This window comes from Lepisma saccharinum, chromosome 5 (assembly GCF_977018435.1).
Source record: "Lepisma saccharinum chromosome 5, izLepSacc3.1, whole genome shotgun sequence".
Taxonomy (NCBI): Eukaryota; Metazoa; Arthropoda; class Insecta; order Zygentoma; family Lepismatidae; genus Lepisma; species Lepisma saccharinum.
Window position 1 is genome coordinate 2,350,093 of NC_139233.1, and position 17,052 is coordinate 2,367,144.

General features: G+C 35.7%; 2 protein-coding genes across 8 annotated transcripts in view; one reads left to right on the plus strand and one right to left on the minus strand.

Annotated features, from left to right (window-relative positions):
- The window catches only part of LOC145987603 (carboxypeptidase B-like), a 69,922-nt gene extending 60,807 nt beyond the window's left edge, over positions 1-9,115 (plus strand). The window contains exons 7-10 of the mRNA XM_083121970.1: positions 486-631; positions 4,025-4,081; positions 6,599-6,683; positions 8,839-9,115. Coding sequence (XP_082978096.1) covers positions 486-631; positions 4,025-4,081; positions 6,599-6,683; positions 8,839-9,047 — 497 coding nt within the window. The 3' untranslated portion in view covers positions 9,048-9,115. The remainder of the gene's footprint in view (positions 1-485; positions 632-4,024; positions 4,082-6,598; positions 6,684-8,838) is intronic.
- A 1,200-nt stretch (positions 9,116-10,315) lies between these two features.
- The window catches only part of MESK2 (misexpression suppressor of KSR 2), a 162,555-nt gene continuing 155,818 nt past the window's right edge, over positions 10,316-17,052 (minus strand). For 5 of the 7 annotated variants that reach the window (XM_083121975.1, XM_083121972.1, XM_083121976.1 and 2 more), the window contains 2 exons: positions 16,819-16,860; positions 10,316-11,335 (listed from right to left, as the gene is read on the minus strand). In XM_083121975.1, the coding sequence (XP_082978101.1) occupies positions 11,211-11,335; positions 16,819-16,860 (167 nt within the window). In that variant the 3' untranslated portion in view covers positions 10,316-11,210. Of the gene's footprint in view, positions 11,336-16,754; positions 16,861-17,052 lie in introns of all 7 variants that reach the window. The other 2 variants (XR_014441668.1, XM_083121974.1) reach the window with 2 other exon arrangements.

The following is a 17,052-nucleotide window of genomic DNA, read 5'->3' on the forward strand; positions in this document are numbered from 1 at the left end:
TCCCACTTTAAACTGTAGGTCCAGTCCCGATTAGCCTTGCTGTGCATAAAGTGGACTTAAAACATCAAATCAATCAATCAATCAGTCCTGTTTAGCCTTGCTGTGCATAAAGTGGACTTTAAACACCAACTCAATCAATCAATGTTTCTATTTACTGTGTTATATCATTTTTAAAATCGTCAGGTTTATTAGCCAGCTCTATGGCTGGGTATTATAAGTGGTTGACAATTGATCTTGTCACCAAAGGTCCTTGGTTCGAGTCCCAGCCTGTGCATTGATGTTCTTTGTGAGTGTCCTTTCCTCAATTTCATCTCATCATCGCTTCACCAAGAAACGTAAAATAACAAAAAACACTTTTACTTACTACTTTTTCTTTCCAATATTACTTGAATTTGACACATTTATTTTTACTGAAGAGATTTCATCTTGTGAATTATATTAAAATTATGTTTTAATTAACTTATTTCTTATTTGTTTCTTTGCAGAAGTTGGTTCCGACAGCGACCCATGCTCTGAAATATATGCTGGCCCTAAACCTTTTTCTGAAAGTGAAATAATAGCTCATTCCAATTTTATCTACCACCACAGGAACCAAATAGCTCTGTATCTCAGTTTCCACAGCTACGGACAGGTAATGTACAGTAAGCTATTAAACTAAATTTTGTTTCCTGTGTCAATCAGTGGCTTAACTTATATACGAGGTGTGGCTAGAAAAAACTGGACTGTTGCTACAAAATCTTTTATTGGTTATTTTGTACAATATGAACATAATCCCCTTCAAAGTACTCCCCTGCACTACTGATACACCGCTACATACGAATCTTCCATTGCTTCCGTTTGTCGACAGCAACATCAATCTGGTTTTTTTCTAGTCACACCTCGTATATTATATTCATGGGACAGTTCACCTTGTAAATACAAGCTATTTATTTGAAAAGTGATCTTCCAGTATGTAATAAATAGCAAGAGATCCAAAATACCAGCAAGTATATTTTACTTTCACATCATTAAAGTTCTGAGAGAACTGTAGAAAAAGAATAGTTTCATTGTTAGATATACTTTGTTACCAATGTTAAAGGAACATATATTTCAGCTACATGTGGATTTCATCTGTCATGGCACAACACCGCTACATTGAAAGACTTTTATGCAGCTACAGGCTAATATCAGCTGCTAATCAAAATAAAACCTCAACTATTTAATGAGCTCCCATGTAGCCTAAAGGTTAGCACTCCAGTTTTTGGTGTGAATGGTCCAGGGTTCGATTCCTGTCCTGGTGGAAGCTCTGAAATGTCTGTGCTGGCCCGGCATCGTGAGGCCGATTTGGGGAGCTACTTGAAAGAATTTCTGTTAGGCTTTGGGTTCAAGATCCACTCAACCACTATCATGGGGCTTTACACACTGACCACGTGTGGCCCAATAAATAGCTTCTTGGCCAACCCTGGTCCTCGAAGGGTTGTTGTATCGTGGAGTTTAGTTTAGTATTTAACATACCATATTTTACCACACAATCGTCGCAGATTTTATGCCAATTTTTTCTGCAAAAAAAAGAGGGGTGCCACCGTTCTGTGAAGTTTTTATTTGTTAAAAAAATTGTGATGGCATTACTTGTACTTAAAAATCATTTATTACTAAATTGTTTTTCGTGCAAGATTAGGTTGCCCGGAATACTCGTGAAGATACATTAAAATTTAATATAGTCCAAATTGATGTACAAAACTTCATGACAGTTAAGCGAACATTTTGCCTGTCTGAAAATAAAGTTTACACTTTAGATGTTATTGTGCATTGTAGTCGAAATATTACACTTGAGAAAATTTTATTACAATGTTGCAAAGTACAAACTTACACAATTTAAGATTCTGTGATGCTATCATTGGTTTCGTTATCTCGTGCGCCGATGTGACAAATGCACGATGAATTTTTTGACTAAAAAAACAGGGTGCGAGGATTGTGTGGTGAAATACGGTATTATTTGTAGCAATGGTGTTCCAGTCAGTAGAGCATCTGACTATTATGTGGGAAACCCAGGTTCGATACCCAGGTGGGAATTTTTCTGACAATATCCCTGAATAGCAAGGGCATATCCTAGGGGTGGTTCCAGGGGGTCCGGACCCCCACCTAAATTTCTTTCATCTTTTTCAAAATATTCAACATATTTCCCGATGAGAGACTGATGTAGCAGATATGGAAAAAATCTCTGCGTGCACGGTTTGTGGATTCTGACAATAACATCCACTAAAGTTTCACACAGCAGAAACATAGCCAGGGGAGCTCGGGTGGATGAAGCTCCCAGAAATCCTGCAAATATTTAAATTAAATAGTGAATAATGCTAATTAATTTTACTTTCTTAGCAGGATTAGATAAGTTGTAATCTACTTAGAAATTCATCTTCATGGCTTTTACCCCACGCTTGCTCGATTTAAGATGGTAGCTTCTGATAAGGGATGAGCTAGTTCTTCTTGAAGAGTGTCACAAACTTGCCCTTGAAATGAAATAACTCATATGCCAGGGATATGATGGTGCAAGTAATAGGAGTGGCAGATGCATTCACGAATAAAATGACAGTACCCAAAAGGAATGTGCGTGCACTGTGGCAGTCATACGATAAATCTAGGCCTGACTTCAGCCATGTCTAACTCCACCGTGAGAAACTGTTTTGGTACAGTATGTGAGGTTTGTGTTTTGTATTTTAGATTAATACATACAATGGTGAAGTACTACAAACAATCTATTGTGTTATGTACCAAACAGTAAAGAAGAAATAACTATTGTCAGTGTGCAAAAGACGATTTCTAGAAAAACATGATTAAATTCGCGTTTTTGTCAAATTTCTTCCACCTTAATAGTTATGTGGAGCTGCCAGAGTGAATCATCACAAGCAAGTGATCTTCTAGCCGCAGTCGAAAAGGGGACATCCTTAATTACACTATTTCTCTGTGAAGTGCTTTTCATGACTAGTGCAGTTGTCAAAGTATTTAGAGAGCCCTCATCACGATTTAACCTCTGCTCTTACGCATGAGATGTCGCAGAACAGCTTCAGAGACTTCTGGAGATTTCAGATGAAGAGTTTAGCCTAATATTGCAAACTGCTTCTGAAAGGTGTCAACAGACATTCAATTCTGAAATTGCAATTCTAAGAATAACAAAACACCAAACAAAACTAGATAACCATCCTCGTACTATTGTAGAGGAATATTTCCACAAGAATGTTTTCATTCCTTCTACCGATGATTTAATAAGTAGCTAATCTGACAAACAGATTTCTCAATATTCATGACGTTTTGTCATTATTCGAAATTGTCCTGCCAAAAAAATTTCCCTAGCATGTATGTAGATAAATTGGAAATAAAGTGGTGTTCAGTAAAGCTTTAAAAAAAGTGGCATTCAGTAATAGGATAATAGTAGACACGCTGTTGTAATTAAATACTTTATGGGACTTGTGGCATGATCTGGGGGAACATGCCATTCACCCTGGGGAAGGGTAACACCTCCCCCCACCCTTATGGCTGAGTGGTACTGGACCTACAGTTTTAACTGGGATCTGAACCACTATCAGCCTCCACAGAGTATCGAACCTGGGACTCCTTTGATTGTAAGGTGATGACATTAACAATGACTTCAGTCCATTACAAACTGAGATAAAATCATAATATGTACCTTTGTTTATAACTCTAGATTTTCAGATGGAACTCAATCCTACTTCAGGAATGGTACAAAACAAAAGAAAAAGAAGAATGATATGTGGAAGGGTTAAAAAGTAATGGCTGATTGCTTCAGAGGAGGCAAAATCAAGAAATTAAGTTTTTATACTTTTTTAATTATTTTAACAATGTGTTAACCCTTCCACAACGCAATCTTTTCTCCCATCCATGGAAAAGGTTTGGTGTTGACCTGAGAATCCACATGTTGTGATCTTATCTCTGTTTTACACATGCTGACATCATGTGATGTTAGTATTCTGTTCCTATCAGTTCTCTTAAAATGCAACAATCCTATTTCTCATTTTTCTTTGTTTTCCAGTTTGTTCTGCATTCGTTTGCATTTACGTGCCAGCCTCCAGCAGACATTGTTCAAGTGGTAAGTTTTCTACACTTATTTCTGATACCTAATAGTTTTTATAAAAATATTTCATACTCTAGGTTCATCTTAGTCTATGGCACCTACGGCCGATATCAAGCCCTGGCCTCCCTTGTAGCCCCTCTATGCATCTCTGCTTTCTTCCTCCAGTTTGCGACTTCCACTGCCATCCATCTTCTCCTGGTTTCCCTTGGGATCTTCCTATTGTATGATTGTACAATTTGCTATTTTCTTTGTTCCATCCTTTGTACAGGGTGGACCTTATTGATGGAACACATTTCAAATGCACATTACTAGGAATGAAACATGTACATTTACTATAACAGGGTGTCTATCAAAATGACAAATTCAAAATTCTTGACTTTTTCACCATTTTCAGTTTTTCTTAACCTTTATTTATATGATCCTTACGTAGGTAAAGTTGAAAATTATCAATTAAGAAAATAAATATTTATTTAAGCAGAAACTACTACCAAAAGGGCAGTTAAGATAAAAACTGAAGAAAATTAGATTTGCTTTATGTATTAATGCATCCTGAACTGCATTTGGCAGTCATCCCTATATATTTGGTTGTTTCTTCATGACCACCATTCATCCTCATGTTTGCAATTAGCCAAAGGGGCAGAAAAGTAAAATACAATAAATCAATCAATCAATCATTGTGATAGCAAAAATTCTTGACCATAATTATAATTTCTTGACTTCTTGACCTGCTACTTGATTTCGACTTTCATGACTTTCTTGACTGGTAGACACCCTGTATAATCACTGTGTGTGATACATAACCCACATACAGGAGTTCACAGCGCTGTTCATCATTTGAATATAACATCCCGTAGATGAGTACCACCTCGAAGAGTTATATTCTCTCCATGCTGTGGTGCAGCAAGCCTACCGGAATGGCCTCTATCTTCCTTCGGATATTTTCCTTCAGCTCAGGAATCGTTTGGAGTCTTCTGGCTTACATCCTTCAGTTTTAGTAATGCCACAGGTAATAGTCCAGTGATGCTAGATCTAATGATGTGGACCAATTGATATCAGTAAATGAGATTCCCAGGGAAATGTTGTCTAAGGTTTCTCATTGGCATTATTCCTGTATGACTAGTGGCATCATCTTGTTGCATTCACATTTGTGGAAGATCGCGCTGCCTCATTTCAAGAATGAAGATTATTAACATGTCATTATAATGCTTAGTCTTCGTTCCACACCATAAGCAATTTCGACAGGAGTCCACAGGGCAAAATGAAACATGATAGAATATTCCTACTCTGAAATTACAAAATAAAATGTAATCCACCAATATGGCCCACCCTGTATATGGCCTGTCCAATCCAGTATTTATAAATTTCTATACAGGGATCTTTAAAAAGACGATACAATTTTTTACCTTTGTTTTCACATTTCTTTCTTTTACTGGTCTCCATATTATTTTTATTTTTTTCCCCTCAAAAATATAATTTAGATTTCTGAGCAATAGTAACATTAAAAGAAAGTACAGAATCACACACCAAGAATATAAATCATTGCATATATTTGGTAAGGGCAGAATAATCTGTACTTGATTGATATCAGATAAAATAAGTGCACTGGGTAACTGCCAATAATTTTACTCCTATATTTCTACAAGAAACGTTTAATCAGGGTGGATAAAAACATGATTTTTATTTAAAAATAATTTTTGTAGATTTTTTTTATTTAAATCTTTTTTTTTTTTTAAAAAAAATGCTTAAAATTGCTTGTATGGTTTTTGGCACCATGAACATAGATATGTTTTTTACAGAAAGGCTTTTTCTAGTAAACGTCCCTGTAAAATATTTGAACAGTTTAATTAAATAATACATTTTTCTGTTTCTGATACTGTAACTACTATGGAAATGTTTGTGGAGTTTGTTAATGAAACTAATAATTATTTCAGTAATTTTTCTTCCAGTGAAAATAAAATATTCTGGATGTACTCTGTAATTGTAACTTAAAATATTAACTTCAATATTTTTTTAGTCTTCGTAGCTGAAATTTGGAGAGAAATCCTGTGTTTACATTTCCGTTCGTATGAACTTCACACCATCAGTACATATATTTTATTTCCTCTATTTTGCTATCTTAGAACCGAATAATCCCCATTTTATGAGGTTAATGTACTTTCATCTACAAAATCCTTATGTACATTATTTTATAAATTATTTATTTAGAGTGATTTAATTCAATTAACACTGCTTTTAACCTAGTGCAAGATCTGCCATTTTGTTATTCGTTGCCTTTTATTACTATTTTCTGAAGAAAATGAAGAAGTAACATCAAACCTCACTTATGTTTTGAGGGATGCTGGATTTAAAAGCAATTTCACGTGGAAATTTTTGAGATTCACTTTATTGCAGTTATTTATCCACCTCTCCCCCAAAATTTCCTTCACACACCTTATTTTGTGGTGGTTTAATTTATGGTCATTTTTTTTTAAAAATAACCCCCTCCCTGCTGGATAATTTTTTAACGTGTAAATAATGTTCAATTTTTTTTAGGCTGAACTTGCAAGGCAAGCAGCAAATGCCTTGTATAACTTTGCTGGGACCAATTACACAGTTGGGTCTCCATGTGAACTTCTTGGTGAGTGTATTAACCAAATATTATTATAATGTATATGGGATGATTGATTTTAATTTACTTTGCAATACACTGCACTGGAGTACAGATAGGCTAATCGGGACTGGACCTACAGTTTCAAGTGGGATATGAACCAGTGTGTGCCTCCACCAGGTATTGAACCCAGATCCCTTGGTTACAAGGCGATGATGTTACCACTACACCAACGGGAGACCACACTGGATTGAAATCATCCGAACACCAATAGAAGTTATATCAAACTAAAACAGTAATTGAAAGAAATAAACAGCTGTGGTACTGCATGAATAGAAACAATGCTACATGAACATCACCAAAGTTTGTGACAACTGCACATTATGATAAACTATAGATCGAGCAGATGTACAAGAATTCCTGAAACGTCAGCCTCGTTCAGGAAACTGTTGCCATATTTTTATCTGCACAGACCCCATGTGTCCTGCAGTGTTAAACTTTGGGTGCACTCCTGGGCAACATGAGCTCTAGCAACACACACAAAAGGAGGAATCGCTATGTTCATGCCAAGACGACTCAAGTTGTCTAGTAGCAGCAAATGTACAGTGGGAAGCATAAGTATTGTGCATGAATATTTTTAATATTTTTTTTCTTGGATCCTATGTTTTTAACCTTTAGTGGAGGGATGGGAGATATTTCTCCCACCATGCCACACATGATATTTCAATTCTGTCTTTTGTGTTCGTTAGTATACCTCTAAAGGTATGACATACTCAAATTACAAAATCATATATCAATTCTAGAAACTGTTTCTGTAGGCTGGCAACACTGCCACACTTATTTAAGTCCACTTTATGCACAGTAAGGCTAATTGGGACTGCACCTACAGTTTAATGTGGGATCCAAACCACTGTGCAATGTGCCCCACCGAGATCAAACCTGGTGGGACCCTTTGATTACAAGGCAACGACATAACCACTATGCCACTGGGGAGTCCTTATACATTCTTATTCATCAAAACTTTGCATGGTTGTAGTAATGTACCTCAGTCTATTGTGAGGGCCACAGGAGCATTTTTTTTTTAAATTTTGATTTTCTTTTTCTACTTTCTTCCTTTAATACTCATTATTAGGAAGCACAATGTATAAATTTTACCTCTGCTAAAAGCCCTGTCTTTAAGAAAAAACCAAAAGTGTGTGCTTGAGAAGGTCCTGTCTGCAGAGGACAAGGCTTCGTCCGTTAAAGGTTAAGGAATAGATTTTTATGTATGCTTGTGCAGAGGTTGTTTGTCAGCAGCTTATTTGGTGTTCTGTTTCAATTCTTGATGCTCTCATTGGGTAAAATAAAGATCATTAATATGGTGTTGGACAATTTGCTTGGTAATACTTATGCATATCACTATACCAGTAGGAGAAGGTGCACTATACCAAGGGACCTCCATGATGGCATAGTGGTAACATCATAGCCTTGTAATCAACGGGTCCCAGGTCCGATATCTGGTGGAGGCACATAGTGGTATGGATTCCACTTTGAACTGTAGGTCCAGTCACAATTAGCCTTACTGTGTGTAAAATGGACTTAAAGCTGCAAAACTCAACAGCAACAAAACTTTAGCAACTTACTGGGTACCTGAATAAAAAAAAAAGTACTCTGATCTGGGTTTAGGACCAAAAGTCAAGTATCAAATCCACTTACTCGGGAAGTACATATTTAAGGATCTCTAGTATAGTTATGAAAGAGCACACAGAAGGCTAGGAAAATAGACTGCCAAAAAATTGCATTGGAAAATTAATAAGCTAGTAAGAGTACATTAATATCAGTTGGAATTTCCGGCATTTTGAGCTTTCATGGTTTTGTAAAAATGCTGTCACACACTTACTTTCACAGAGTCTAATTATCTAAAGCTTATTTTGTACCAGTTTTGTGTGAAAACTGGATTTTGTGGTTATATAAGAGGTATTTTAATATGCTGATGTAATTCTTGTGTTTTTTAAAGTAAAACTCTTGGTACATTGATGCATATAATTTGTGAAATACTTACAAACTAAAATTAATCAATATTTTGAACGGCTTTTAATTATTACAATTTTCAAGCATCAGTATTTGCTCACCTTAGCTCTAATTGGTATGTTTTTTTTTCTATTTATTGGACAAACTTTTCTAGTTGACTTTCTCTGCTTTACAGCGCCTGCAGGTGGAGGAGGTGATGACTGGGCAAAAGCCAAAGCTGGGATCAAGTACTCCTACACCATGGAGCTGCCTGGAGGTGGCGATTTGGGCTTCGACCTTCCTCCAGATAGAATCAAAAGTGTGGTGAGAGAAACATTTGAGGCAGTCAAGGTGTTCGGGAATTTTATTGCTTCGTCAGCAGCCAACGGGAATTTAGTTGTTTAATCTGGAATCAACGTAAGCAATTTGTACCAAACGGCTCTAAAACTTACATAAAAATATTTCCATGTTAATGTGTAGTTCCTAATTTGCAAAATACGGAAAAGAAGTACACAAAGCCTCACAGAAGTTTTAATAACAGTCTATGCATTTCATGCAGTGCAGCCTTACTTTCCTCCCATTGTAGAATATCTTTCCCCGATAACAGATGAGAAAGAGGGAAAAGAAGTTTTTCCTTTCTCCTCTTCATCTATCTTCTCAATAATCCCTCTTCTCAGTTTCTCAGCTATCAAAGGGAAGAGGGAGAATTCTCTTGTCTCCCTTTCGTTTTCTCTTTCCTCTCTCCATTCTTTTTCTTATCCATCAGTTGTCTCATCTTTCCCCTCCTCTTCAGCTTTCCACTTTAATAGAGGAAAAAGGGGGAGTGAATAGAGAGGAAAGAAGAGTTCTTTCTCTCCTCTACCTCGGAGAGAGAACGGAGTTGGAGAATGGGGAGTAAAGAGAGAGCAAGTGAGAAAAGAGTGTAGAAAGAAAAATGTGTGTCTCACCCAGTGATGTGCTGTAGGCTATAAGTTTACGTCTACACGTAATCTACGCGTAGATTACATTGGGTTGTAGTCTAAATAGACTACGTAGACAATCTAAAGTGCGTTAAAATTAATTTTCAAGGGTTTCATGAAATGAAAGTGACTTTCAACTATATTGGTTCCTAACGAAATGAAAAGAATCCTATTTACAACAAAGTGTATCTTCTCTTCTATTATCAACTATGGAAGAAGATAAATATTATGCAAAAAAACAACAACAACAGATGGCAGTCTTCAGGCAAGAGTGGTCTTTTCCCCACAAAACACTAGAATATTTCCTATATTAGGTTTCTTCCTAGGTGAGAAATTGTTCGAATTTGGAAGAAAGAGTATGAAAAGTTATCTTCACACATCAGCAACTGATACGCAGTATAATTTTCTTTTAATTCCACGGCGCCCTTTGCTAAGTTATCACCTTTCGCCATGTTGTTTACATAGATTACGTCATCTACATGTAGAATGTAGACTATTGTTGTTTACGCGTAGACGCACATCACTGGTCTCACCCCACCACCGTCAAGGATTAAAGAGTGCTATCAACTTTACAAAAACACAAGTTGATTAAAATTATAAATACAAATGTCAGTGTTACATTATGAAAATATTTTCATGCATATCTCATTCCTCTCAACTCTAGTGAGGATCTCTCCATACTATTTCCTAACATCACAATTTGTTGAAGAGAAATACAGTTTACATGTAAAATTTATTTCAACACTTCTTTTTTATACAACTAAAAATAATTCATTTCTTTTCTACAAGCTTATATGTTATAGAAGCTACCGATGTAGCAGGCACATTCCATAGAAAAAATAATAAAATGCTTAACATATTTGGCTGCAAAACCCTTCTATTCGGCATTGATATTTATAGTTAACAGAACAATACATGAATATGTACACTTACATACATTTTTCTTAAACTCCTATACAGTTACTGTATGCTCGGTGCAAGAGCATCGTCTCCTAACCATGTAAGTATAATGAGATTACAAGATCGCCACTTAAATGTAAAATTTCACTGCAATAAATTCATTAATTTTAATCGTAAAGGTAAAATTCTGTTCTAACACCTACAAAAACACTAGTAACGTAACCATAACATTCACTGGTATCCTCGGATGTATATGCTTTGCTGTGACTAGAAACTAAAAATAGACCGAAATAAATTGTGCGCACTGAATTTCAAGCAATCTGAATCAAACTCATCTAATGTTAACGTATAGTCTCATTACACAAGCACATGTATTTTACACAATTTCAGTACATGCAGTAATTGTTCCATGTACAACAATAACCAATCATTTATTATTTTTTTTTTTTAAATTTCATAACCATGGTGCTATCTATTTACATACAAAGCCTTCTCAAGTCTAATACATAACTTGTATATATAAATACAACTGTCATAAGTGATTGATTTGCACATAGAAAAAAAATTAACTAGAATTACGTACTTTCTCCGGGAAGGGCAAAAAGGTGACCGAAATAATTAAGCTTTAACAGTTCTTTGTCAACAATAGTGCAATGCATGCAACATACATTGAATTCATAACAGAGCATCCTGCTCCTATTGTTGGATCTTAACACACGGCGGTGTCAGAAATGGGGTTCTCTGTTATGTTAATTGCAGGGCTGGGGTTCTGACATACATCCATAGAAGCAGCTCTACGAATTGCCTCTATTTTTTCACGAGAAAGATATGGAACTGCAAAAACAAGGAACACAATGAGTATAATATTCTAATTCACTTTAGCAACATTCATTTTGATACATTTAAACAGAAACGTGACAGTTTCGTTGATATTTTTGTAGTTATAACTAGAGATGTGCGGAACGTGGTTCATTGTTGTCAAGACATGGAGACTTGATGCTTGCAACTTACAAACTTCTCAGAATTTTACTGTGTGTTTACATTGTGTTTTGCTTATAACAGAGATTGCCAAATTCTGCAAGCCATGAAGCCATTTGTCAAAATTTCAAAAAGTTGATTGATTAATTTTTGTTATCATTTCTTGATTGATAAAAATACTTTTAAGTTGTAATTAAATGATTATTTTTTACAGGTAGACAAACAGGGCAATAAAAAAAACATGTTACATTACCAGGATCTTTAACTTTCAATTGAGTTAATTTATATTCCCTTGAGCTGTAATTTTATAGCTCTGGCAATTTCTAATTTAAAATCTTGCTGGAGTCTCCTGCACAAGTGAACGGGAAATTGGATATATTAAGGAAACTAGCATTTCAAATTTGATGGTCTGGTCGACCTCTAATTTCTTACATGATCTGAGTTCAAACCGGCGTTCAAACATTTCTTACACTTTTCACGATTGTATGGCTTTCAAAACACCCTGCGATATTGAAAACTGAACACTGCTAAGCGTTCAGGAAATCAAAATCAAGAATCTTATGTATTGAAGTTTTGGAATTCCACACATCTCTATACTGATATTGTTAGTACAGCAGGCTTTACAGAATACAAGTAACGAGGTATGATTTATATCTAATGTAGTTGTAAGAAAGTTTACAAAATCTAAACATTCACATAAATCATGCTTCACAGCTTGTAGCAAATACTTAAGCTAAATGAGAAAGAAGCAATTAAATAACTAATTGCAACTACGTCTTAAAGTACAATTGCATTAAGGGTAAAAAAGTTTCAATTCCACCGTACCATAAATTACAGAAAAAGAACGTACTTGTTAAAATTACTTAGCAAGAGCAGTTGCACTCTGTCTTGGGAATCTGTGGAGCAAGGTTGCACATAATGGTAGAAAAGGGGAGGAAGTGAGTAGGTGGAACAAATCAGTGCAAACGGCTGGTTGCTGCAACGGCATTTTCTCCGACATGTACTCACTCACCCTCTCATTGGTTGAGACCTCTTCCCTTGCCCCAGAGATTCCCACAGCAGAGTGCAGTACTACAAATGCTATTTACGGATTAAAAACAATCTCCAAATTCTAGATTAATATTTCAGTGCAACAGTTGGTAAGAATTGTTGCGATTAGATTATCTTGTCCAATATAGGACCTTAACAATGCCAAGAGAGCGATACGTAAGCCATACTATAAAAAAAATAATTTGAAAAGTCTTGATACAAAATGTTACAGCCGATGTGAAATACATTTGGCTATACAAGCCAAATCAACAATCATTACCAAAGAGCTGCATTGAAAGAATATTCTTGCACCATGTTATTTTCTGAATATCCCTCCTACAAACATTGAGGGTGAGAAGATGGATAGCAAATATTCTGAATTTTACAATATTATTATTATTTTCAATTTTATGTCAAAAATGTTGTTCACAAATTGGAGTTACTTTATATGACTGCTTCTCAAGACATCCACAAATATTTCTTCAAAACACACTGGTAGATTAGCATTGAAAAAAAATACATTTAAATGTTGAAGTATTAGTGTCAAGTCACCCTTAATTTATATACGAGAGGTATCCAGCAAATAAAGCATGGTAGACTGTGACATATTCATTACAACTTTTATCAGTCAGAAACCTTACACCAAAAGCTACTTCTTGAGATAGTCACTTGTCAAGTCTAACAAGAGAAACCTGTGTGTCTTGAAATGCCTTAACAATGGTGTAAACTACAGTAAATCCTCGTTAACACAAACTTCCTTAAGATGAATACTCTGTTAAAACAAAATGTTGGTCCCGGCAGGGACACATTATATCTTATAGAAAGTTTTATTGGTTAATGCAAATTTTGGTTACCACGAATTACGAACTGTTTTTTAATCCGTTGCGTCATTAGATCTCATTTAACAGGAACTTTCACAAGTTTTTCATAATTTTTTTTTCTGTCGTTGTCACGAATTAGCAGACATGAAATTCTTGCACAAAATCATGAATGGTAAAATTAAATCCGAATTTCTGTTCAACAAATTTCATCTACGTGTTCCCACACGGCCAACCCGCAACGTTAAGCTCTTCCACAATCCCACCACAAGGCTCTCCCTTCTACAGCGGTCTCTTTTCTACAGGCTTCCTCATTCATATAATAACCTGCCTCCAAATGTGGACATATTCTTGCCAGAAGAAAGTTTTAGAAAATTTTTAACGATATATGTATAATTTTGATTTGTTTTCAGTGCCATCTTCGTTGTTGTTGTTATTTTCCTGCTGTTACTGTTTCAGTGTAAAATGGTCATTCAGTACTGTATCTGAAACTTTAGGTAAAATAAATAAATAAATAAAAGTTGAGTCCCCGGTTAGCACAATTTTTTTTAATACGAACTCTTGATTTTTCAGTCTCTTGGGATTCGTGTTAACGAGGGTTTACTGTATAACGAGAAGAGTCAATTGTGTAAGGATTCTGACTGTGTTCAATTTGTGACTGGACCTACAGTTTTTAAAGTGGGATCTAAACCACTATGTGCCTCCATCAGGTATTAAATCTGGGACCCCTTAATTACAAGGTGACTACATAATCACTATGCCATGGGGAAAGGTCTTTTAACCAGCCTACCACAACTTCTTTTCTGTGGGGATTTGCTTAAACCCCACACTTAAAGAGACTACAAAAGCATCCTCATGAAGATGAAAGTGGTGGAAAAAAAACAATTGCAACGTACATGTGGAAGCATGGGAAGAAATGAAAGCAACACTTCAAAATTGTGCAATTACATTTGTATGGACAGAACTGCATTAGTTATAAAAGCAGCAGAATCTGGTGCCACCTGCATTATAAAAATGCAATATATCTTTAATTCTTCCAGCATTATCTCATTTTTTTTAATAGTGGGGAAATGACAACATTAATAAGTTGCAAGACTTCCTTGAAGTAGAAAGACTAGAATCACAAGTACTAATTTAAATATATTGTGTATATTATTGTAAAAAATTAATAATAATTTGTAAGCAAGTAATTTCTGCTGCACAGGAGGTTCCTCGAAAATTTTGTTTCTTGCCCCTTGTTATTGTACTGTATTTCTAAATAGGAGAGGAAACATGTCTAAAAAATATTACAAATTTGTCAACTGCATCATGAAAATGCAACAAGGGGCCCCAATAGTGTAGTGGCTAACAGAGTAATCTTGTAATCAACCGATTAGCCTTTTGAGCACGAAATTGAAAAAAAAAAAAAAAAACTTAAGGGATCAGAACTCTTTTCGTGTGCGAGTGCTCTGACAAATCTCATTGCATATGTGGTTTACAGGAATAAAAATATATCAAAAAGTTCCTATGGCTGAGACAATATATTGTCTGGCAGGCAACGTGGCCACAACAGAAGTAAGTTCTCTGCATGAACCAAAAATAAGTACTAAAAAAGGATGACTTCCATTCTGAGCAAAACAAGTGTTTTAAGGATTAAAAGTATCTTTTTAAACACAGTAGTTCCCAATAGTGGGTCTGCTCACACTGTTAATGATCCAATTTTTTAACTAAACACACACAAACATTTTAAATATAGTCGATCTCTGTGACAAGAGTGGTTAGCATAGCATGCTACTATGCCAGGGGTTCCAGGTTCTGATCTTGGCATGGATATTCTTTGTGAGTGTCCCTTCATCATATCACCACTCATCCTCATATTTGCGATCAGCCAAAAGTGGCAGAAAAGCGAAGTAAAATAAACCAAATCAATCATTTTAAATATAAATATTTGATGCTACTCGATACTTAAGAACAAACAAAACTGGCCTACATTTGAGAATTGGGCTCTCAGCTGCCATCTTTGATGCTAAGCGTCCCATTGAGAACCTTGAGTTGGTCCAACATTGTAGGAACAATTGGGGAGCTATTTGAAACTAAGAAGTATCAGGCTCTGGGCTCAAAAGCCAGACAGATGGGACTTGCACTATCATCCAATCATAAAGCCACCTTCGGAGGGCTGTTGCACCATGAAGTAAAATGTAAAATATTGAAACCATTTTTGAAAGTCCACTTTTATGCACAGATAGGCTAATTGGGACTGGACCTACAATTTTTAAAATGGGATCTGAACCACTGTGTGCCTTCATCGGGTTTCGAACCTGGGACCCCTTGATTACAAGCTGACAATGTTACCACTTTGCCATAGAAGGCCGGAGTGGGGTGCATGGCTCGACTGAAACCAGAAAAGGGAGTGCAGGTGGGTGGGACAGCCCTCCTTTAATTTGGAACCAGTCATAAAACAAAACAGATCTCAGTTTCATATGCAAGATATTCAACTATCACCCAATCAATATTTGATAACACATTAAAACCTCATGCACACACACGAAAATCTAATACTACATATACATTTGTACATATCTGATACATAACTACATAGAGAACCCACCAGCATACCACACTACTATATTGGATCCCAAATACAAAGAAATCCATTATGACAAACACATTCTGCTGGAAAGGATATAGAGACTATTCAATATTAGTTGGAAGAGAGAAAACTGCTGTGCACTGTTCGATGTTGGTCCGAGGATAATTTTTGACAAGTCAACAAATACCAGAAACGTTTGTTGCCTTGTGATCTTGAATCACCTAAATATTCTTCAAATACCAGTATATTTACTGAAAACTTTTACAATCAGAGTAATTTTGTTTTACTACAACACATAACTGGCATCGAGAAGAAGCTAATAATGGTCTCAAGCTTTCAAATCCTTTCTGGATTGTCAGCAAACTGGTTGATGTATGTACAAGGTTATTCAAAAATAAATTCACAATCATTTCAAAGTGTGAATTTCTTTTTGAATAACCCTGTATACTAAGGATGAGCAGATGCAGGCTCCAATGTAAACTACAAACAAATAAAATCACAAGCTACAAGCCCAACCGCATCTTAAATACAAACTTTTCTGGCATGAAAAGAAACTGAATTTTAAGAATTGCTAAAATCAATCAACCATTCTTTATAAACACAGCAGTTTTCTTGAAAAAGTTCTACAGAGACTAATTCAGTACCAGTTGTGAAAACCCTGTTAACAAACCAAGCACACCACTACATAAAACAATAGAGGTAAGTTGCATTGAAGGGCATGCAAGCATTCCAATATACCACACATTACCAGGGGAGAAAAAAAAAGACAGAAAAGACCATGAGTTCCCACGAGTTCAGGCCATGCGACACAAAACCATAGGAAAGATTGGAACAGAATCTGAAAGAAGCAGCCACTTACATCGACATGGGGGAAGTATGCTCTCCAGACAGAGAATGATGAGTTTTTTTTTAATTAGAATTACCTTCTGCCGAAGCTGATGAGGTCTTCCGAGCAAGCTTCACAGCTTTGAAAGAGAAACAAATATATAAGAAGGAATTTCACATATATTTTTTTCACATATTTTTTTTAAAAAATTCATTTAAAATTTATTTATACATATATCTGAAAAAATTTAAAAACATGTTTATGTAAATTTTCCAGTATTTCATGATTCCCACTCCTCCTGACAAACCAAATTCCCTGATTTTCCCCACAT